Source organism: Neltuma alba, unplaced genomic scaffold, assembly GCF_004799145.2.
Source record: "Neltuma alba isolate B1F8T4 unplaced genomic scaffold, ASM479914v2 tig00001330_pilon, whole genome shotgun sequence".
NCBI lineage: Eukaryota > Viridiplantae > Streptophyta > Magnoliopsida > Fabales > Fabaceae > Neltuma > Neltuma alba.
In genome coordinates, this window is record NW_021632420.1 from 80,263 (window position 1) to 104,874 (window position 24,612).

The 24,612-nt window shown below is 34.9% G+C and overlaps 2 protein-coding genes across 3 annotated transcripts; both read right to left on the reverse strand.

Annotated features, from left to right (window-relative positions):
• Positions 1 to 4,013: 4,013 nt before the first annotated feature.
• Positions 4,014 to 6,472, reverse strand: LOC114755455 (L-ascorbate oxidase homolog). The gene is made up of 2 exons (XM_028944341.1): positions 5,085 to 6,472; positions 4,014 to 4,305 (listed from the first exon to the last, which is right to left on the reverse strand). The coding sequence occupies exons 1-2, from the start codon at positions 6,470 to 6,472 to the stop codon at positions 4,014 to 4,016; spliced, it is 1,680 nt and encodes a 559-aa protein (XP_028800174.1).
• A 5,321-nt stretch (positions 6,473 to 11,793) lies between these two features.
• LOC114755517 (transcription factor Pur-alpha 1) lies at positions 11,794 to 23,305 on the reverse strand. 2 transcript variants are annotated; one of them, XR_003741313.1, is made up of 6 exons: positions 22,805 to 23,305; positions 22,665 to 22,712; positions 12,785 to 12,925; positions 12,445 to 12,687; positions 12,143 to 12,345; positions 11,794 to 11,995 (listed from the first exon to the last, which is right to left on the reverse strand). XR_003741313.1 is itself a non-coding variant. In XM_028944408.1 (5 exons), exons 1-5 carry the CDS (start codon positions 23,096 to 23,098, stop codon positions 12,193 to 12,195), a joined length of 879 nt encoding a protein of 292 aa, XP_028800241.1. In that variant the 5' UTR covers positions 23,099 to 23,305; the 3' UTR covers positions 11,794 to 12,192. The 2 variants fall into 2 exon arrangements, 1 of the variants encoding a protein (XP_028800241.1); XM_028944408.1 differs by having other exon boundaries at positions 11,794 to 12,345.
• Between the last annotated feature and the right edge of the window lie 1,307 nt (positions 23,306 to 24,612).

Sequence of the window (24,612 nt, forward strand, 5' to 3'; positions counted from 1 at the left end):
GGCTATTGGTACTTGTACTTACCTATGTTTTTTAGATTAATAAAATTGACTTTGTTTTTGGCACCAAAAAAAGCAAGTGGTGTGACTAAATAAGTGAAATTTGATGATTTACAACTCAAATTCAACAATTTATAAGAAACATAAGAGAATTTATAACATAAAGTGCAAGTGTTTATGTGTAAATAAACAAGCAAAATTCGGTGATGTACAACACAAATTTGGCGATTTACAATCTAGGTAATTTACAAGAAACATAAGAAAATTCACAATCCCAAATATAAGTGTTTAGGTGTTAATAAAGAAGTAAAATTCAACAGTCTGCAATAATAATTCAGATATTTACAATCCAAATTTAGCGATTTACAAGAAACATTAGAAAATTCACAATTCCAAATGCAAGTATTTAGGTATACATGAACAAGTGAAATTCAATGATTTAAAACAAGAATTCAGAGCTTTACAATCCAAATTTAACAATTTATGAGAAATATAAAGGAATTCACAACTCCAAATGCAAAATACAAAAAAAAAATGCGATTAACGATAGAATTAGTGATGGAATCGGATTAGCAAGTTTCATTGCTAATTCTTCTATTGCTAATTGGATTAGTGACAAAATTAGTGTGGACTTTTTTCATTACTAATCTGTTGCTAATTTAGGATAGAATCAAAATGCACGTGGCACTTCTATCAGTTGTCACGTATCGCCACTACATAATTCTTCCTCAAAATGACTTTTCCATAGCTCGAATTAGGGACCTCATGTGTGGTTGCATTTTCACCAGTTGAACTGCAATAAACCTACTAATATTTTACATAAAATTAAATATATATAATATTTTTTACCCAAATATATTATTAAAAACTAAAAATAAATTATATAATAATTTTAATTTTAACTATTTTTATGACAAAATCCTTTTTTAAATATTTGAATTACTATTTATTTTATAAAATTTTATTTCTTTTAAAAATTATTTTTAATATAATGTTAATTTCTAATGAAACTAATTTTGAATTTTAAATTGTAAATATTTTTTCACAAATATATTTTTTATACTTAATTTTTTTAATCAACACTGATTAGGTATATAATTTAATTATATATATTATATTACATTATATTATATTATCTATTTGTGTTTTACATATTTGATGAAATCTATTTATAATTAGTAAAAAATCTAATTATTTAAAAAATAATTATGATAAAATCTAATAAATTATTCTGTATAAAAAAATTAAATGATTTGAATAGATTATAATAAACATCCTTCTCTTACTTATGTGTGTATCTTACATAATTTTTTTCCTAAAAATACCTTTATACATACAATTTGTTTTGCGTTGAAAACCAAAATTAATCTATGAGTTATTAATTATATCATGATCAAATTTGATTATTATATTAATTTGTATAAGAATTTTATTAATATTCTTATCATATTTTTTTAATAATCAAGAGGAATTGATTTTAATGAAAAATAAAACAAGTTTTCTAAGAAATTGTCTTCCTATTTCATTATGTATCTAATGATGAGATGATTCAAATGAACGATGATGTATCTTAATTAACACCCCAACTCTATAAATATATCAATGTATTTTATAATTAAAAATATAATTAAATTATTACATTCTTAATTATGTTATTATATAAATTGTTGTAGGATTATAATCTAAAATAATGAAATTTAAAGTTAGTGACGGATTAGCAACGAAATTGCTACAACATAGACTTAGCGATGAAATTAGTGACAGAAATTTTCGTGGCCAACAATTTAGTGGTGGAATTAGCGACAAAAAATTTCATCACTAAAAATTTTATAATTAAAATTAGTGACAGATTAGTGATAGAAATTTCTCACAGAAAAATTTTATCACTAAAAAATTACCGATGGAATGAAATTCCATCATAATTGTGTTGGCAATAAGCTGCTTTTTGTAGTATAAATGAATAAATGAAATTTGGCAATTTGCAACAAAAATTCAAAAATTTACAACCAAAATTCGGTGAATTACAAAAAAAAAAAAGAAAAAGAAAATTTGCAACCTAAAAAGCAAGTGTTTACATGTGAATGAATAAGTGAAATTCAATAATTTATAATAAAAATTCGGATATTTACAACTTCCATTCGGCGATTTATAAGAAATACAAGAGAATTCACAACCCTAAATGTAAGTGTTTAGATGTGAATGAATAAGTGAAATTCGGTAATTTATAACCCAAATTTAGTGATTTACAAGACACATAAACATCACAAGAAACATAAAGAAATTCATAATTCCAAATACAAATATTTATGTTTCTTGTAAATCGCTAAATTTGGATTATAAATCGTAAAATTTCAATTGTAAATCATTAAACTTCACTTGTTTATTTACAATTTGATACTTGCATTTGTTTTGTTATGGTGGTTAGAATCTTTTTGGTATGCTAAAAGGTCATGGGTTCAAACCCCTTGGCCATCTTATTTAGAAAAAATCCTTCCGTAACTAAAGTTCGTGTGACTGGCCACTAGATGTTAGAGGTTTGGTCATTGACATTCTAGGGCTTGTTTGGAGCTCCGTTCAAAACGGGCTTTTAATCAAGTTCACGTAAGCCGAGACAAAACTTTCCTCACATACTTACCTCGTATTCCGTAAATCACGTTTGAAAAGCTACTTATAAGTCAATCCAAACAAGCCCCTAGTGATTGGTGGTGGAGGTCAAAGCTCTGGCAAAAATTATTTTTTTAAAAAAATTTAAAATAGGGGTATTATTGTCTTTTCCCTCTTAAATTCTAATTTCATTTTGGTTCAAGGGGTGCAGTGAAATTTTTTAATCTTATAAGAGCTGTTGGATACTAATTGTTTACTGTGAGGGTTTAACGAAATTTGTCCAAAAATAAATGGCCAGTTAGTCCTCCCTAACCATTAAAAGTTTAAATTAAGGATCTTAATGTTTCCTATTTTTATTATCAATATTCCTGCTATTGAAATTATCTTCAAAGTCAATAGTTTTTGCCGTGTCAAAGTTTTTATATTTTTTTTATTATACATTCATTTAAAAAATAACACTTAGCATTTGACATGTAATTTTAAGTATTTTATTTCCACCTACGTTGCTGCTGTGTTCCTAAAAGATTGAACCCATGACTTTTGGTTAAGTTGGAATAACTCTTACTAATTAATCCAACCTCTTGGTGGTACGCTAGCTGTTTCATCTTTTAATTTCCTCCTCCTCCTCTTGATCATTTTTGAACAAAATCCACCAGGGAAGTTATCTGTACTAATTAAGTCTATTTTCCAAATCTGCAATTCCCACACCAATAGAGCGCACCACCTTCTTATTCCAATTCACCAATGATAGCATTGTCCAAGATAATTAATTTGGCTTTAACCCGAAATGCAAATTAAAAGAACCCCTTATATTATATCCTTACTCAGTCTGGTTTGAGGACTTTGTGCAAAGAAAGAAAAGTAAAATATCGAAAGTCACATGAAAAATCTGCAGCGATTTTATACTTAAATAAAGCGAAAAAAAAACAAAGTAAAACTACAATTAGAGAGTTAATATTATATATTGTATTTGAGGTTACACGTGACCGTTTAAGGCCACACAAATCATTCAACTCAGTCACACTCTAGAACAGATACATAATTTTAAAAACAAAAAAAAAAGTGTAAAAAATGACACTCTATTCAACTCAGTGCATCTGGACCATCTAGATACATCTCGATGATTCAAGTTTTTGCAAAAAAAAAAAAAAGAATAAAAAAATAGGGACCGATTTGATCTGAATGGTTCAAATCAGACATGCACCACATGTCAATGTGGTCATTTCAATTGGCAACTACTGGATTCTCTCATGTTCGCGGATGAACATGTAGTGAAGGAAATCCATGATTTATATATTAGAGATAGCATAATCAATATATCAATATATATAAACTACTATGTCTATATAAGTTGCACTGATCCAGATCTGGGCTTACATATATATGAGGCTTTTGAAGATGATGATGGTGATTTAGGGTTTAGGTCTGGGGAGATTCTTGACGATGCCACAAAGAAGCTGCCATTCTGGGAGGCTATATTCGTCTCTGAACTGGGCAGAATCTGAGAGGATACTGATGTAAAGTTGGAGACCTAAGTAGCGATGTTCAGCCATCTCAGACCTTAAGTTCCACATTCCAACGTTGTCAAATGTTAAGAGTATGGCTGTCCAATGGTTTGGGAACACTGGAACTGTGTGTCTGCTCACTGCATCTACAAGGTTGTAGCTCTTCCTTTTATCTGGACTCCATACGCCTGGCTCCATTCTGTACATTTTGTTCACAATAATATTAACAATATAGCACTATTATTAGCCTTTGTTACATACATAATTATCAAAATATTGACAAGTACATATATATGTATGTATGTATAGACACGCACACACCCCTCTAACATCACAAGAAGTTATTGTAAGATGTTTCGTGCATGTTTCTGCGTGTATTAAGAGAAGTTGTTGCATGTTTTTATTTGTCCAAAAACATCCTAGGATCTCATTATACTCTTATCTCTCTCTCTCTCTCTCTCTCTCTCTATATATATATATATATATATCTTCGTTTTGAATGAGATTGTGATTAAAACATTGGCTCAAGCCACTAGGCTAACATTGGACCAATATTGCCCTCTTAGAAGATACCTTAAGAAGTCTTATATATGTAGGATGAGAAGGAGCATTTTGAGAGCAAGAAATTAGGGGAAAAAAAAAACAAAAGAGTTGAAGGGTGTAATTATAAAAAAATAATAATGCATATGAATTTCAGAGTAATTACCTTCAAAATTTATGAAATAGTAATAATAAAGCAAAAGTGCATATGTAGCACATATATAGCTTCATTTGGCCCAATACTTCTATAAGGTGTTTTTTTTTTTTTTAATCCTCTCATTCTAACATCGTTAATAAAAATAGATTAACCAACTAAACTTTATATAATATGTGGCAACCAAATTAAGTCGAGTATTTATTTCTTGCATAATAATAATAATAATAATAATAATAATAATAATAATAATAATAATAATAATAATAATAATAAGTACGTACCCCACTACGAAGAAGGCATAACCATCCAAGTTAAATGATTGCATAGTATCTTCATGGTTCTCAAACACAATCTCAACAAAGCTGCGATACGTAATGTTTATAACATTTGGTGCCTCGATGATCTTTGCTATCTTCGCCGGTGGGTTATCAGTAATTATATTATACTTGAACACCTTATTCGCCACTCCAAAATACTCAGCCAACTTCAGAGGCGTTTCTGGATCAACATGTGACACCCCATTAATGGCATAACGAAGCTTGTTCTTCACTTTCTCCACCGTGTTCACCAGCTTTATCGTCCGGGCTATCTGGATCTGGCCGTACTTGTACGATCCCTGGATGTTCGGCCTCGCCGCGTTGGCGCTCAGATTCCACCGGAACGACCTGACCTGATCCACCGACCACTGTATGTCGGTAGGCGCCGGTGGAAGCTTTGGCGACGGAGCGCCGTGTCCGCCGACGTACCGAATGATGGCCTTGCCGGTGAGGACGGCGGCGTCCTTGTCATGAGGGTTTGTGTGGATGTTTCTGGTGGAAGCCAGCATGACATAATCTGTATGTTCCTTATTATCAGCTGTCACAAGAACAGCATAGCATTGTCCAACATGAACGTCAAGTGAATCATAAAAGTTCTGCATTGGGTGGGACCCCTCAAGCTCAACCAGCTTCATGCGATGATCTTGAATTCTAAAGTTTAATGTCTCCCTCATGCCAACATTACAGATTCTGTATTTATATGTCTTCCCAGGTTTCATCATGAACATTGGCTTGTCCTTTCCATCACCTTTTGCTGTTTTCCCATTGATCAGAACACCATTTGGCCTGTCAAGTCCCTTACCACTGTCCAATATCTTCTGCAGATCCTTATGGTTTTGTGTATACCAATCAAAGATCAGAACTGTGTATTCCTCTTCCGGCCGGTCGTACGGCACCGGGATCAATGGCCGACTGTTAATGGTGATGCCACCGAATCCACCGGCGGCTCTCTGTAACCCTAAAGTTGGGTAATAGTAATAGCTTCCGATCTGATCTTTCATCTGGAAATGGTAAGTGTAGTTTGTTCCCGGCGGGATAGGGCATTGAGTTCCCGGAGTTCCGTCGGCCCAGGAGTTCCGCCGCTCTTGAACGCCGTTCCAGGTTAAGAGAAGAGGCTCATCGAGGTGGTTGAAGACATTGAGGACGATGTTGTTGTTGGTGGTTGAGTTTAGGACAGGTCCTGGGAAGAGACCATTGACGAGGATGACTTGTTGAGGATGTCCTAAAGGAGAAGCTGTGCCGTAAGTGACTTTCCATGTGAAGAAGAGGTAAGGATCTTCGCCATGGACGAGCATTACAGAAGAAGAGAGAGCCAAGAGGCTGGTTAGAAGAAAAACCAGCTGAATCTTCATGGTTCCACCAGCGATATAATAATGATAATAATTAAGAACAATGATATCTTTTGTTGTTTTGTGTTTTTCCCCCCTTGATGGGTTTTCTCTGATCAGTTTTCTATTATGAAATCATCTCTCTCTGTCTTTTTCTATTGATTTCTCTTGTTGGGTTCCTTCATTTTTGAATTGTTATATGGAAGAAGAAGATCCTTCTTCTTCTGCGTCAACTTCTTTCAACCATACAATCTTTGCCAAAGCTCTCGTGGCAGAGCTACTCCTTCGTTTCCTTCTACCTCATCCTCTTTTATTTTTTATTTTTGTTCTCTCTCTTTTATTTTAAATAATTCTTTTTTATTTCAATCGAAATTTGGCCATCCGTCCGGGTTTTGTGTTTACTCGATTTGGTAAAAAATGTTTAGACATGTTATATGTGCGCCAGTTTTGACTATTGTTGACTATTATAATTAGGGAATAACTATTTTGTGTGGGAAATTTTTGTGTTGAGGTTTCCAAGGAATTTAATCAATGGCAATTTTGGACATTAGTGATAATTTTTTAACAATTTAAGAAGATAAACTACTTCTGACTATTTTTTAATCTTACTTATAATAAGGACTTATTATATTTTGATTTCACTCATTTTAAAAATAACTAGAAAAATATATTCATAAATTTGCTAGAATTAAGTTTAGTTTATTTTTAGCTATGATATTCATTTTTTATTATAAGCATTTACATTTTTCTTGTATTTTAGGTAAAACAATTCATAAAAGAAATGTTGCATGAAATTTAATGGACAGTATATTTACATTATAGTTAACTTTTTTTTATTGAGGATATAATTATTAATTGTACTTTTTTTCATTTTCAGCCTAACCATCAAAACAAAAATATTAGGTGCATTAATATCACTATTGAGGGCTTTATGCATTTGACAAAAATTAAGAAATTTGCAGATCTAACACTAAGGGATTGTTTGTTCCCCCTCTGGGGTTGCGGGGTGTGGTTGCCACAGTGGTGTTGGTCTAGGCAAACATGCGGGCATGTGAGTGATGTTTCGATTGCCGCTATCGGCTGGCTTCATGCTTCGTCCATCAAACTGTCGACACGCAATCAAGTGCAACCAAGGTCATGCTTAGCGGTGCCCGCGGCAAATGTTGTGTTGCCTGCCTGTTCAATGGGAGACTGACGCCTTTTCAGAGTTACCTCCACCCGATGCCTTGCAACGGGTGTCGGGGGACCCCAAAGCATGCCTCGTGCTCCACTGAGCCTTCACCGGTCGTGTGGGACATGTGGCCATGCTTTGCTCTCAAACCCAGTGCATCCCGTGGACGAGAAGGGCTCAAGGATTCCCTCAGTAACGGCGAGCGAACCAAGAATAGCCCACCATGAGAATCGGTCGCCCCCGGCGTCCGAATTATAGTCTGGAGAAGCGTCCTCAGCGGCGGACAGGGCCCAAGTCCCCTGGAAGGGGGTGCCGGAGAGGGTGAGAGCTCTTGTTGAGTCAAATTAAGCTGCAGGCTCCACTCCTGGTGGTGCCCTTCAGTCAATTCCTTTAAGTTTCAGCCTTGCGACCATACTCCCCCTGGAACCCAAAAACTTTGATTTCTCATAGGGTGCTAGCGGAGTCCTATAAGCAACATCTATTGATCCCTGATCGGCATCATTTATAGTTGAGACTAGGACGGTATCTGATCTAGGGGCATATGCCGCTTGGTCCCTAAAAGATGCGTTCATGCCTAACGGGCTTGGGCCGGCACCTCCTGTCTCTTCCATTTGCTCGCTTTCCCCCTCTGGGGTTGCGGGGTATGGTTGCCACGATGGTGTTGGTCTGGACAAACGTGCGGCCAGCGTCCCCAAATTGTAGTATGGAGAAGCGTCCTCAGCGGAAGACCGGGCCCAAGTCCCCTGGAAGGGGGCGCCGGAGAGGGTGAGAGCCCTATTGTGCCCGGACCCTGTCACACCACGAGGCGCTGTCGGCGAGTCGGGTTGTTTGGGAATACAGCCCCAATCGGGCAGTAAATTCCGTCCAAGACTAAATACTAGCGAGAGACCGATAACGAACAAGTACAATGGTTTTTTATTATAAGCTTTTAAATTTTTCTTGTATTTTAGGTAAAACAATTCATAAAAGAAATGTTGCACGAAATTTAATGGACAGTATATTTACATTATGGTTAACTTTTTTTTATTGAGGATATAATTATTAATGGTACTTTTTTTCATTTTCAGCCTAACCATCAAAATAGAAATATTAGGTGCATTAATATCACTATTGAGGGCTTTATGCATTTGACAAAAATTAAGAAATTTGCAGATCTAACACTAAGGGAGTGTTTGAATTAGTTTTTTTTTTAAGTGATTTTATGGCATATGAGGTAAGTATGTAAGAAGAGTTTTATTTCAATTTATGTGAAAGTACTTTGTTTTAAGGAAAAAAGTGCAAAAGTAGACATTTTAAACCATCTTGATGTCACTGAAAGAGGCAAAATTGTGGAAGTTTTTACATTACATTTAGATTAAGGTTTATCCTTAATACACACACACACACACTCTTCAACTATACCCCCTCCCTCCCCGTTTCCCCCATTTATTATATTCCTTAATACTCTTTTGTTTTTTAATGTAAGACCTAATTAATTAATTTTAGATTAATGATGCTAGTTAAATTAGTTAATATGATATTTTTTTTCCTAAAACATCTTAAGTATTTCTTAATTCCTTCCCTTCCTCTCTTACCTGGTCATTGTTGAGGGAATATTAACAGAATTAATTTGGAAAAAAAATTAATAAACATGTAAAATAAGTCTTACATATAAAACTAATATTAATTCTCCAGTTAGATAATATATTAAGGACCAGAGAAGTATCATTTATTAAAAGAGGCAACCTTGAAGTAGTCCTCCTTGTTGGAGAGCTTCACTGCATAGTACACATTGCCTATATTAATCAGATTGATGACTTCTCTCTTTGCCCAATATGACTATAGTTTATATTCAAGAGCCTTTTAAGTTATGATCAATGTTTCTCCCAGAATTTTCATCATGACCACCTTACTCTCATCATTTCCCTCTTACCTAAGGAGCTCAATCTTAAGGAGTATTATGATTATTTTACCAAGGGCCTGTTTGGGTGACCCTCAAAACCATGGTTTTGGTGAGATGTCACCCAAACACCATCAATTTTGGGCCAATAATCTGAAACCATGGTTTGGGTCAAAACCATGGTTTTGGAATCTAAAACCATAGTTTCAGGAAAAGTGAATTCATTTGCTTCTGGCTCAAATTGGAGAGATGATTGTGCCTGTCAGAGTAGATCTCAACAATAATATGACTTTAATATTTCTCAATTATTTTTTTATAAACATATTTAACCTTATATCTTATAAACATATATACACATATTAATTACATTATCTTATGTATTATTAATTATGTTGGTAAAAAATATATTATTAACAATTTTATTCCTTCAAGTTAAAATATATCACAAAATTTATCTTTTATATAATTATCATATTAATTCTTTTTTTTTAGTAATTTGTATATATAAAAAGTACTTCTGATAACAACTATCCAAACACTCTCACTTCTCAGAATCACTTTTTAACAAAATCTATTCTTCACAGAATCTATTCTTCTAGAATTTATTCTCCAAAAGCTATTATCCAAACCATAGTTTGGTTTATCCAAACACACCCCAAGTTGTGGATGACAGCACTCAAGGGCGAAACTTCAATTAGCAATAATTTTCTTACGCGGGACAAATTGTCATTTCGCCCATTTTTAAGGGGTTTTTCTTAAACTATACCATAGAAAGCTCATTTGCCATTCTCATTCCCATTTTCTTGAAAATATCATTATGAGATCGATTAAAACTAAATTCCAAGTTAAACAAGAAAAAAATGATAGAAAAGCACCTATTGAATTTTAAAATAACAAATAGGTAAGTTTAACAGATTTTGACTTGTAAAAATCATTACAAGTATAGTCAAATCATTCAAGAGTAATTAACATGATACCACTAGCCGATAGTTTGAGTAGTACTTGTGTGCGTGGGGTGTGTGTTGTGTTGAGGGCTTCGAGCTTGTCCCTACCTAATAAAAAATAATCAGCATAACTTATTTGTTCTTTTGAAATTCAATAATTATTTTTCTGTTATTTTCTCTTATAATTGTCAAACCAACTACTCCTCCGGTCCTTAATATAGGACTCAATTGTTGAGTTGGTTGTGGTCCTAAATATAAGACCTATTTCTTATATTTATCAATTTTCTCTAAATTACCCTTATAGATACTCCCTCAACCATAACCAAGTAAAAGAAGAAAAGAAGATACTAAGAAAGATGATTATGGTGTTTTAAAAAAAAATGTGTCACATTTCTTATAATTAACTAACTTACCTAACTTCCTTAATCTAATTAAATTAATTAAATGGGTTTCATATTAAGGATCGGAAAAGTACTTTCTTTTGGTGGGGCCACATTGTGGGACCAATCTAATAAGAGTCAAATTATTGTCTCCTCCATTTTTTTTTTCTGCCTCCATGCACTAGTTTAAATTAAATTTTCTACGTGCAGGTTAAAGCATTTTTCTAAGGACTTGTTTAGATTAATGTTGACAAAAATGACATTTATGCTTATAAACTAAAGTTGAAGTAAAAGTTAATTAGCATAATATAATTTTTATTTAGAAAGCCTTTTATATGGAAAAAAGATTAGTTTGATATAAATCAAAAGCAACTCTTAAATGATTTTTAGGCAAAAAAAAAAAAAATTGATCACAATACCATGACAACAAATTTTCCAATACAAGTAACTTTGTTTTTTAGCCCTCACTGACTTCTAGGGCTTTGTGATGTGATGCCAAATAAGTTCTAAGTTCATTGGTGTTGTTATAATAAAGACAGCACCACAACTTGCTAGTCATAGGGAATTTAATGCAACAGAATCACCCAAATTATGTTAACTTACAAACAGAAACACGAGGGAAAAGTCGATGTTGAACATAGTTGTCATAAACTCATAATACAAACCTATAAAATCCATCAAAATACCAAATAAGTAAACACAAGACACTGCACGCACATCACTCGCCCTTTTTATAAAAGCATCAGTCACACCCCTTGACTGCACATTTGCACTCATAAAAAACGAGAAAAGAAAAAGGATATTTTGCAGGGTTAAAAAGGTAACATCGATCGCATTTTTTTGTTATTCAATAGAACTTGTCTTTACTATTTTTCTTTCCATTCTTTTTTCTTTCAATTTTATTTCATTTTCTGTAACAAAAGTCTTTGAAGTGGGGGAAAATGGCGGGTGGGGGGAATAAGTAAGGGACAGCTGCAGCAATCTCACTTTGATAGTTATTGTACATAAGATCATTTTACAATTGAAATCCAAATAAACCTTTGTAGGTAATAAAAAAACAACCAAACACACCTTATTACAGAACACAACATGGGTGCAACAATATGTCTAGCTAAGCACAAGTTTTGGTCCATTTTCTTCCCTTATTCCCAACGCCATGCATTTCCAATTTCTCTGCTAATCAACCAGAGGTTGGATTATTCCGAAAATCATCAATGGAAGAAGATTAACATGAAAAGCAACAGCAGAAAGGAAAACATTAAACAGAAAAAGGATAAAAGGAAAAGCAAAGAAAACACCCATTCGTATAGCTAATGAAACCTTGGCGAAACTGGATTATTTATTATGACTGAACACCCCTAACTTGCCATTCATCTTTGAGGGGGCTCGATTGTACGGACAGTAGCTCCTTTCATTCCATCAATTCGATCTTTAGTGATTTCCACAAAGTGGCCAACAATCTCATGAAACTGTTTGAGTCCTGACAGAGGCAGAATTATGGATGAACGATCAGAACCTGCAACCTGCAATTTGATAACATGAATATAAACCAGTTCGAAACAAGTACGATATATGGTAAATGATAAAGAAACAGAAAGGAAGGATAATAGCATCCGCATTACCTCAGATATTCTTAAGAAATGACCCCTGTTATTGCTCCCAAGATCAAAGAAGAATTTTTTTTGATCGGCCCTGATAACTTTTGAGACCCCCAAATTCCCTATTTCATCCTGAACTGGCAAATCAACAGACCTATCCACATTCAGCTCTGACGATGTGGGAGGTTGACTACTATGACCAGATATGAATCCTGCACCAACATCATCTGAAAGCCCAACAAGACGTTCTGAAGACTCAGAACTTTGCTGCCACAGCTCCCAAACAGTCAGAGATAAAACAGATTATGAGATCTTAGGAAATGTCGGAGGCACAGCAGAGGGTCAAAATACAAAAGAAGCCAACCTGGTTAGGAAGAATGAAAAGCCTAGAAGCTTCATTGATCTCTACCAAAATGTTCCTGAATGCAGCCCACCCTTCATCTCTGGAACTTCCAGCAGGAACAATGATAGTACTACGATTTCTACTGACAGAAGCTTCAGACACCTGTGCAAAATACCATCTAGAATCATTATCTTGTAACAAAACATACAGGAAGTTTCCTCAACAAAATAGACTGAAAATTAATGAAAAGCAAGGTATAGATGATAGACATTTCAAAGTACATGATTTTTTTCAAAAATTAAACAGTATTCCAGGAAAAGATGGTGTCAAAAATAATCTTTCACGCATATGTTCTGAGGAATTAGTTCAAGTCAATGCTAGTATATATGTCTCAGGAGACATTTGATAGGAGAATTATCAGTGTTTTATGAGTATTTTATCTAAAAAAAGTATTTATTTTATCATGTCCTTGCAAAATTTTCTCATTCTGTTAAACTTCAAAGGCTGAGAGCATGTATAAGTCATATAGAGGTTAAAAACTCCAGATACCCAATCGATTAGTCCCATCTCTCCTAATTCCCCTGAAGTCACTCCATCTTCTGCCCACCCGGCGCCACACTTTCCATCATCCACCACATATAACGCTTGTTTCTGCATAAATCCCACACCATCCTCTCCTGGTTTCACATGGAGCTTTGAGGCTGAGAAACCCTAAATACCTAAATTATTTAATGCGCCCATCAAGCCACACACTTCCCATTACTCATAATTTTGTCATCCCCAACCGCATTGCATATAATGCTAGTTTCTTCCCCAGCTCAACATCTCCTTTATTCTACTGGGAAATTGTAGGTTCAGAATGGTCAAGTTTCCCATTTGCAACTAAATATTGTGACCTAGAAACGGCTCTCTCTCAGTTCAATTATGCTTCTCAAAGCGGAATCCTAGACGCATAACTCCATCATAAAAGCATTCAGTAGCATCTGTTTCAGCACATGTTAGGAGATAATTTAGTCAACCAAATTGTTGAACCGTACAATGGTGTTTGCGCACCAAAATGAATCCAAGTTCTCCACAGTCAACAATTTTTATGCAAGTTATCAACAAATCTAAAAGATAAGTTGCTCCTGAAATTTTTTAGAAAAGATCTTTAAGGTGGTCGGTATGCAGATTGGGAATTAGAGCTCCAAGAATACGCATATGGTCTCAACCAAGCAGATTGACTTGGAAGGTATTAAAGTCTAGGAGGAAAACTTGCTATGTCTCACAACAGACCGGATATCAACTTTCCTCTCAGGGCCTGTTTGGCAAACAGCAGAAAAGTACTTTTTGGACCCAAACCATGGTTTGGGCCCAAAATTTGCCAAACAGATGAGAAATTGATGAAACCATGGTTTGGGCTGAGTAGAAAAACAAAACCAATTTGCTTCTGGGCAAAAAAATTGAGGACCATTGGGTGATGATTATACTGTCAGAGAATAATTTGACAAAAAACACCCGCATAAGCTTCCTTCTGCCTTCGGTCCTTTGGTCCTCTAGTGAGAAACCATTTTCTATAAACATATTAATCTTATATTTTATAAATATACATACACATATTAATTATTTATTAATTATAGTTTCTTATATATTATTTATTACGTTGGTATAAAAATATATTATTAACAAATTTATTTTTTCAAATCAAAATATATTATAAAATCTATATTTTATGTAATTATCATATTAACTTATGCTTTTTTTTAGTAATTTACATATATAAAAAGTGTTCCTAATAACAATTATCTAAACACTCATTTTATCAGAATCACTTTTTCACAAAATCTATTCTCAAAAATCACTTTTTTTCTCAAAAGCTATTCTCCAAACTATGATTTGGGTTCGTTGGCCTCTATGGTAGAATTAGTCGAGGCCTGAGAGGTGGTGGTTTACCCTATGAATGGGTGAGTAACGCGTAAGAACCTACCCTTGAGAGGGGAACAATAGCTGCTAATACCTCGTAGGCTGATGAGCAAAAAGAGGAATCCGCCCGAGGAGGGGCTTGCATCTGATTAGCCAGTTGGTGAGGCAATGGCTTACCAAGGCGATGATCAGTAGCTGGTCCGAGAGGATGATCAACAACACGAGGACTACAAGGGTATTTGGATGAAACCAAACCATGGTTTGGAAAATAACTTTTGGAAAAAAAGTGATTTTTGAGAATAGATTTTGTGAAAAAGTAATTCTGATGAAGTGAGAGTGTTTGGATAGTTGTTATCAGAAACACTATTTATATGTGCAAATTACTAAAAAAAGAATAAGTTAATATGATAATTATATAAAATATAGATTTTGTAATATATTTTAATTTGAAGAAATAAATTTGTTAATAATATATTTTTTTACCAACATAATAAATAATATATAAGAAAATGTAATTAATAAATCATTAATGTGTATATACAATTATAAAATATGATATTAAAAATGTTTTTGTAAAAAATGAATATTTTTTACCAACAGAAAAATATTATTTTATTTTAAAGACTATACATATGAAATACCATGATATTTTTTGACAAAATTAAATAAGCACACATAAAACAATTTATTACTTATTATAGTAATTAATAATAAACACCCAACACATATGATTCTCTCAGGCTCTCTCTTGTGCTGCTTCTCGTGCTTCGTCTGGAACAATGAAGACAAGAGATGAATAATTGGGGAGGGGTATATCTATCTAGGCCAAAAAAAAAAAAAGGGCACATATCACACTCTCCCTTTTTTTCCCAAAAGCATAAAATTTTTGCTTCTGCCAAAATCATGGTTTTGGTTTTTTCCCTAGTGTTTGGCTTAATTTTTGCCCAAACCATGGTTTCAGTAGTTATCCAAACCATGGTCCGGCAAGTCAATTTATGAACACGCAAACACAAGAGCAGATGGATGCAGCCTACTGAATTCTGAGATACCTCAAGATGGCTGATGTAGAGGAACATGTTTCTAGGGAGAGAAAAAAAAAAAAAAAATTAGAAGCGGAGGTCTTCATCATATTGATTGGCAGGTTCTGTTTCTAGTAAAAGATAAGCTTCAGGATACTAGTATTGTTTGAGGAAATCTTATTATACGGAGAAGCAAGAAACAAGCCATGGTAGCAAGAAGCAATGCAGAAGCTGAATTTAAGGGCAATTTCACACAAGATATGAACCTTTTGGCTGAAAAGATTCATGAATGAATGAAGACTTCCTACAACTAGACCTGTGAAGATATAGTGTGATAATATGGCATTGATCAAGATTGCTAAATATCCAGTGCCGTATGACAAAATCAAGAATGTTGACATTGATTGGCATTTCCTTATAGAGAAACTTGAAGCTAGGACTTTTCAGAAAACTTGCACTGCTACCCAAAATCAGGTAGCTGATTTCTTATCTAAGGCCTCATCACAAGTTAAATTTGAAGATCTAATCAGCAAGCTAGATATTCTAGATATCTATTCCCCAACTTGAAGAGGATTATTGGTAATCTTGAAGTATCTCAGCCTCATATGGTGGTCATGAATGATTACCTGATTTTCTGCTACTTCTATTTCTGTTTTTCTCCCCTGATTTGTTCCACATTTAAGATATTTTATTTCCTCACTTTCAGTTGCCGATTCATGGGATTCTAGTGGCAAACTTGCTGCCAATTTTCTTCAACGAGATTAAGACCAGAGTATTATCCTCAACCAAGAGATTCAACGACTATGTTTGGCCCATTCACAATATTCTTAGAGAAATGGTAGACATTTTTTTTCAACGAAAAAACCAGTAATTGGTTCTTAATTAAAAACTAATAATTAATTATGACCAATATTGATTATTAAGAAAATTAATAACAGAGGTGGTGGCAGTGCCCACAGAAGAGCGACCAGGGTGAGAGCACAATTGAAGTTTGGACTTTCAGAGTCATGGGTAGGTCACTTAGTGTTAGTGTTCTCAAATAAGTTAAAAAAATATCCTCCCCGCAAGGTGATACAACGTTCCCACCCAAGGACTTCCCTCCCAATCCATCAGTCAAACATGGGAATGAATCATTTGAGATCTCACATTCTTAGGAACCATGAAGCACAGACACTAAGGCAAGACAAAAACAACTCAGGACACAAGATGCTAATTTCTAAAAATTATGGCATAGAACACAACAAAACCTGTGTTAGTAATGGTGTCACTAATCTCTGGCAAGGATTTATAATGGTGTCACTAATCTCTGGCAAGGATTTCATTAAAGCAAAACGATAATTGCCTGAACAAAACACTGAGATAAAGAACAAAAATATATACAACAGAAGTTTTATCCCACTAAATGAGGTCCGTTACATAGATGGCAGGATACCATTGTTCTTTGTCCAAGACCATCTGTTTCGATAAGCCATTAACTGAGACCTCTCAGTTAATAACTTCTTCAAGTATCCTTCCTGGTCTCCCTATACCTCTCTTCACAAGACCTAAGACTATCTGCTCACACTCCTTTAATGGCACCTCTACTGGGAGAAATAACCAAACTATCTAAAACAATTTTGTAACATTTTCCCCACCATCTTGCCCTCTTATTTGATCATTACCAAAACAAAAATATGGCACAAAATAAATTTGCACAAAGTGGATTCTACAGCCGTCTTGTCATTGACAATTTTGTGAAAATGGGTTCTGCATTTTCCTTCCCACAAACAATTTTGCAGAAAGTGAGCGCCTTAACTGGGAATGAATAAATTTCAGTTCAAGGCCGAGATCACAAGTTACACAATCACCATGACTTTCCTAAGAATTCAGAGTTCAGATGAAGAGTAAATACGCACATCCTAGTCATTTGCTATGAATATTATTTTACCCAAAAAATGTTGGAACTTTGGCACATATCTGAGCAACATAATAAGTTTTGAGGGCTAAAACTAGCAAGTATATAGGGAATCAGAATTATTGACTAGCTATGAGTCCCATTATAAGAAAAGAGCAATAACTTTAGCATGTCAGCCTTTCAAAGATGATAGCAATTTCCAAGTCAGAAGAAGCCCAAAAGAGGGAAAAGGAACAGGGAGAGCAATAAGCTCATCAGTCTTTCAAAGATGACAGCAGCAGTAGGTGCTTGAAAGGCAGGATGAGAGGAGGACTATGGAGAAAGGCTACTCTTGGGAGAGAAGACAGGTGGAAGGAAAGCAGAATGGGACTTTTCTGAAAGAAGATGGAAAGATAAAGAGTCTAGTAACATTCTTAAGAATCACAAATTGAATTTTGCAAAATTCAAATTGTCATGTCCCAACACAGGTCAAAGCCCATAATCATATATCTTTTTTCCTAAATCGGGCACCTATGAAGCATGTTGGGGACATGTCATCAATGCGTCATAGCAGTGTTTGTGTCCAACACCCCAAAACACTGCCAAAAATGAAGCGTCCATGCCTTATAACCAACAATATGAAACATATCCACATAGCAAATGTCTCCACAGATATCATAAGGAAGCTAACTATAAAATCACCAAAATCCTTTGAGCACATGTGATCTTTGCATAACCACAATTGGGATAAACCAGAGCTTCAAATCCTTGCAGTTGATGACACACGTTTGAGCTTTGCCAGTGAGCTTCCAAGATCTGGGTGGGTGGTCACTGGTGTGCGTTGACAGATCTGTGTGGGTGCTCGCCAATGTGCTCTGCTACTCCTCAATGTCATCAGTCAGCTTTGAAATGATGGAGCTTTGATGCCGGTGGTGGTTGGGGTTCTGTCCTCATCCATGGATGCTTGATGGTTTTGTAAATGTGAGGAGTATAATGGCCAGCAAATTCAGGTTGCTGGGAAAATATGGATTTTCCATTGGGTTAGTGGAGGAAGTCATTTTCCAAAGTTTGGGTGTGTAGAGATATGTAAATATATTGTAATTAATATAGGATCAAATCAGATATGATAGGATAGGATAGTATCCTCTAATAATGAGCCATTAATGACTGAGGCTCCTCTCTTGTGTATAAATTCACCCTTTCTGATCATGAATATACAAGAAATATATTTCACATTATTTTTCTCCTTAATAGGGTGGACATTCGTTTCCTACAAATTACATTTCATTCTAACTAAACTAAGTGAGATGGATTTTCAATTTCCATTTCCATTCCCAAGCCCAATTGCTAGAGAAGCAAACAGTGCCTGAAGGAATTCATCATCAGGTTCAGCCAACTAAAGTGTGACGCTATGTTGAATTTGTTATTTCTAATGTCTAGGAGAGTCCAACTCAAGGTCAAATTTTCTCCAACCAGGGGAGCTTAATGAAGAATCAAGAAGCAATATCAAGAGTGAGATTATCAAGATATGGTTAGGTATTTATAAATCAAGAAATAACTTATCAATGAAAGCTTAAATTAGTGATATTCTTCATCACTATTTCCATTATTAGAAAGCATGTGCTTTAGTTTCCTTCATAAACCCTTTGTTGGAGACTATTTGAGACAGCTTAACAATTGAATAAAATATACATAGTTCATTCTCTGTGTCTTCCTCTCTCTCCCATTTAACTCCCTTCCTTCCTTCCTTCCTTCCTTCCTCTTTATCCTTTGCTTTCTCCTTATATACCTCCTTTTCTCCCTTCTACCGCTGGATTCCTTTTCCTTCTCTTTCTACGTTCCCCAATTTGTCCCCTTTCCCCTCTTGGTTCTACATAGCGAGGCAAGAGATATTCAGTCTTGTATAATCTCATCATGGCATTACTCATGTAAGGAGTTGTATGCTTGCTTGGCAAACACCCATAATCACTTTAAAAAGCTCTTTTGCACTTTACAAGACAAAACTCTCACATGCTTGCCTCATACAGTGCAAAATCACCTAAAACAAACTAATCCAAAAGCCCTCGTATCTAGCTATACCCCATATATTTAGTCTCATCTAGCCATCATGGTATTCTTCATACTAGCAGTTGTTCATAATCCAGCTATATATAGAGTCTCTCATCAAAAGACTAGCCACTCTAGGTCAGGCATTGATGGCCACTTTTGAAGTGCCAAAACTTATCAAAGAGATATGGTTATGCAAAAACTAGTCTCAACTCTCAAATGCCACTCTGCGAATTGATTTCAAGAAATCACTAAAACTTCAAGGTTGAACCTCTAATTTGATTTTGTATTATATGACATGCTATTTGCTTCCTGTAGAGCCATTGTCTCATCAGTGTCTTTCATATCCATCGCTCCTAACTAGAGAGAGGGTCTTAGTAATCCAGAATGGAATGATGCCAATGTAGAAACGAAGGACTTAAAAGAAAATGAAACTTGGGAGTTAAGTGCTTTGCCACTGACAATGGGGCGCACATGCCTGGAGACTTCTTGTTCAATCATGTTATCACCGTGAATCACGAGCTAGTACAATAGACATTATCAAATCTTGATTAGTTGATAAAAGATTTACTCAAACTAACGGCAAGGACTACCATGAAATCTGTGACTTGTAGTGAAAATGTAAGACCAGTGAAAAAATGTAAGCTGTTAAATTGTTAGATGAGACGTTAGTATGTAATAACATACCATTTAACTGCCTCCTTCCCCTTTTGAGTAAAATAAACAAGGGCATCGTTTTCATTCCCCAAGTATCCACTTAGTATCAAAATGTCAATCTTGGCTAATGCATCAAAGGAGACAAGGTATCAAGCTCAATTCAAATGGGCAGGGCAAGATTTGGGAGAGGCTCATTCTGACATGAACAAGCTGCAGTGTTGCATTCAAAAGTAGAAGGAATATTCAAAGAGGCGTCAGCAAAGATGTTGCAGAACAGTGCAACCAGTGCGCACTTGAACAACAATGCCAAACAAGCTCCCATGAACAGTAATGATGAAGGACATTTTGCTGTGTCTGTGCAGTGTGTCTTGTTTGTGTTCCAAACAAGGCTTATCTAAATCAAGTTTCCAAAATTTCAAAGGATGGATACACAGGCAATTCCTTGATGTGGATGCTACGCTTGTGAAACAAATAATCAAGCTTTACAATAGAACCAAACATTTATCAAAAACAAGAAGAACAATAGAGTTAGACTGAGCAAAGTTTTCAGAAGGCTGGCTAAACGTTCTGGTCACATGTTGCACATAGATCCCATGGAAGAACTAAAAACAAGAGGGAGCAGTGACAGAATATCAAGAGAAATTCAAAGGACCGGTTGCACCAATGGAGTGATAAGAAGAAATATCTGAGCTATGGAGGGCAGAAAACTAAAAAGATTGAAATTTCAAAACGATCATTGTCAATTTCAAAATTTCAGAAAGCAGAAAAGATTGAAGCACCAGAGAGGACATTTAAGCCACAGAGCTAGTCAAGACGCAACCATTACTAATGTATGCATGAATTCTTTTACCTACTATGAGAAATTAGCTTTAACTATTTTCAAAACTTTTAACAACCTTAAACCAAATACCTTTTTTTTCTAATTAATCATTAATCCCTAACATAGCCTTCCCAAACACACGGTAAATATTCATCCTATATGGATAAAAATACCTTTTGCCAAGCCTTCCCAAAAGCTAGATTATTAGTTTATCAAAGAACCATCACAAAGGCAAATGGTTGAAAGAAGTTAACATGGAAATAGAAGTTGAAGTAGTCATTGTTAGCTGAATAAGCAGTTACCAATAACTAATTAGTGTAAATACTTACTTACCATAATGAATAACAAAAATTACAGTGTTGTGGAGGTAGTAAAGGATATCATTTTCATAAATGCTGTGGGCAACTGTAAATTGCTTTTTTATGGATATATATCTTCAGAAGCTTTCAAGTGCATGAACTTTTGCGGCGGCAGGATGGATATGCAAGCAGAAGAGCTGAGTAATCCATATGAATTAGAGGATGAGGGTGCCCTCAAAAGGAGGTCACAGTTGAATTGTGGATTTGACGGCTCAGCATTAAGCAAATCCACAAGAAGAAAACGCTACTAGAGTTACCAATCAATCGAGTAGACTACAGTTCTACTGACATATCACAAAGATAATTAGTAAACCCTATAAATTAATTTCATTGGAACACATTCTCCATTCCTAGGATCAACAAAAATCTCGAACTTTCTCTTGACACCCCTCAGACATGCAGCACATGGAAAAATGCAATCAAAGGTTCCACATGATCTTAAAAAGGTCCAAAACTAGCTGTTTCAAGTCTCCATGTCATTAACCCCCACCCCCCTGGGGGGGCCCTCTTTCTTCCTCAAGAAAGCAATCTTCTTTTATTGAAAAGCATACCACAAACAGAACATTCAACCAAACATGACTACTTCCAGGGACAGATTCAATAGTGACCAATTAGGGACAGTCGCCCCACTACCAAACTAGTTATCTATTTTATATTTTAATCTTGGACAGACCAAATCACAAATATACAGTTTAACAGAACAAACCCCCATAAACAAATAAAAAGGAATTTTCATCTGTGCTATATAGCATATAATTCTATTGTTCCCCAAAACTTTTAATTTTGCAACCTTTACCTTTCTGAAAAGCTCCACATGCTCTAATCTATCCCTTAAAATTTCATTACCACATTATTTTTTATGTTTCCAACCTGCTTTAATCATTAAAAGTAGAGTAAGTATTTCTTTATCAATGATAAAACATAAGCATCTCAAACCACGCTCCCAGACTTAATAAATCCCAATACACCCACTATTTTCTTCTTTTCTCAGGGAACAAAGAAAACAAGACTCTCATAAGTTTTTTTTTTTTTTTGGGGGGGGGGTCCCAAATCATAAGTATATTAATAACCTGTTGCGATTAGGTGAAAGGAGGTAAGATTAAATATCATCAAAACCTTACAACATTCACTCCAGCAGACGTAATTAGGTTTCATGTTCGTCCATTGATAATGAACATTAAAAAGTCATTATAGAGATGAATATAAAGAGCCAGCTAAGGAATACCTTTAAGAAACGGCCCCTCCTATTCTCCCCAATGTCGAAGTAGAACACCTGAAGAAGAAGCAAAAAAACGGGTTCACTAATTCAAAATGGAGTAACAAAAATCACCGTATTTGAAGAAAGGGAAACAAGTAAAGGATTACCTTGGTGTCAAGCTGCAATTCCTTGCTGAAGAGGTCTTGCTCGTCGGAGTTGACATAGTAATTGAAGAGATCGAGAAACCAGGAAATGCCAGAGAAGGGGACGATGATGGTGGACCTGGTAGCAGAAGTCTTCTCGGAGATTTTAAGGTAGCGACCACGAGGGTTCTCCTTGAGATCGAAGTAGAAGAGCTTGTGCTCAACCTGAAGTGTTTTGCAAAGCAACTCCACGTCATTCCCACCTCCGCCGCCACCGCCACTGCCACTACCTCCTCCTCCCCCAGAATTCCCCTCCATGTCCACCAACACACCACCACCTCCACCACCACCTACCGCCGCGAGCAGGGACCAAACAAAACTGTAAACAAACTAAATATCGTGCAATGAGTTAATTAATAAAACACTCTGCGTTAGATCTGATTAAACATAGATACTGCGATTGGAACAGCCGCGGATGGACCCTGAATCCTCTCTTGTTTTAGCGAAAATTTAGAGTTGAATTTTTTTTTTCCTCCCAACTATAGTTAAATTAAAGCATTTCATGGCGCATGCGGTTCGATAACTGGCAGTGAAACCTACATTTGAGGCCTGTTTGGGTGCTCTGAAACCGTGGTTTCAGAAGCACTTTTCTGCAAAACGAGATAACCTCCTCTACATATTTACTTCGTAATTCGTAAAAGCACTTCTGAAACCATGGTTTGGTTTCTATCCAAACACTCCCTTGTTCTGCTGAGGTAATTGTCGAATTTCTCACTTAAGATTGGCCCCAATGGTAACATTCCCTTCGTTTCCTTTTTTCTTTTTTTGCCTGACCATCCCCTTCATTTTCAAATAGAAAAGAAAACTGCATATTCAGCGTATATGCAGATTAATTTCATCATAAGATCTAAATAAAATAAAAAACTAATCAAATCACATGTTGTATATGTATAGATGCAAAGAGCTTATTATTACTATTTTTATTTTTATATTGATAATAAATAAATGGGAACATTACAATCAAATCCCAATAAAAAAAATAATTACTAAAAAGTCTCAATGACAATCTAAGTAATTTATAAAGACAAGTTTTAGAGTGTGAGACTTGTTTTGTAATTATCTTTTTTTATAGAGACTGCATTGTAATTCTCTCTAAATAAATTTTGTTTCATCCTTTTATTTTATTTTTAAATCTCTTTTTTCTTTATATTTTGTGACAACTCATTTTACTTGTTTTTTTTCCGCATCCACATCAATTCTAATTGATAGATTTTGAGCATAGGAATTAATAAGAACACAATAAAAAAAATTATAGAACTTGACTAAAATCAAGCAAAATTAAAAGAAGTAACAAATTAATTTTTTCTCTTTTTGAGTAAAAGATTTTTTGGCTAAATAAGACATTTTTATCTAACATATACAAAGAAAATAATTACATAATTAAGATGGGAAAATAGCATTATCATCTCAAAGAACCAAAAAAAAAATAAAAAAGTCCTATTAAAGTTGCAAATTAATTAGAAGTCTCAAAGAATTTCATTATAAGAGATTGTTGCTGTGTAATCATTAAAAAACCTTTGTTGATTTTAAAATAAAAAATTGAAGGGAATAGAGAAAGGAGGGCTCGGGCTTAGTAGAAAACTCCGTGGAAAACAAATCTTTCTTACCTCTTGCCATTACCATGATGCCTCTCACCTGTCACCCCCAATCATCATCATCTTTGTTACTGCAATCTGGTGATCTTGGGTTTCATGGCTAATAATCGCTTGCTCTCAACCTCTTTGAGCTTTGTCTTCATCTTGTTTGGTTAGGTATTTTTTTCTCTCTTTGCC

Coding starts and splice junctions, on each gene's coding strand:
- LOC114755455 (XM_028944341.1), bottom strand. CDS start 6,472: ATGAAGATTCAGCTGGTTTTTCTTCTAACCAGCCTCTTGGCTCTCTCT. Junction 4,306..5,084: donor TATGCCTTCTTCGTAGTGGG/GTACGTACTTAT, acceptor CAAAATGTACAG/AATGGAGCCAGGCGTATGGA.
- LOC114755517 (XM_028944408.1), bottom strand. CDS start 23,098: ATGGAGGGGAATTCTGGGGGAGGAGGAGGTAGTGGCAGTGGCGGTGGC. Junction 12,926..22,664: donor GGAGGGGCCGTTTCTTAAAG/GTATTCCTTAGC, acceptor TATTTTGCACAG/GTGTCTGAAGCTTCTGTCAG. Junction 12,688..12,784: donor TTTTCATTCTTCCTAACCAG/GTTGGCTTCTTT, acceptor GAGCTGTGGCAG/CAAAGTTCTGAGTCTTCAGA.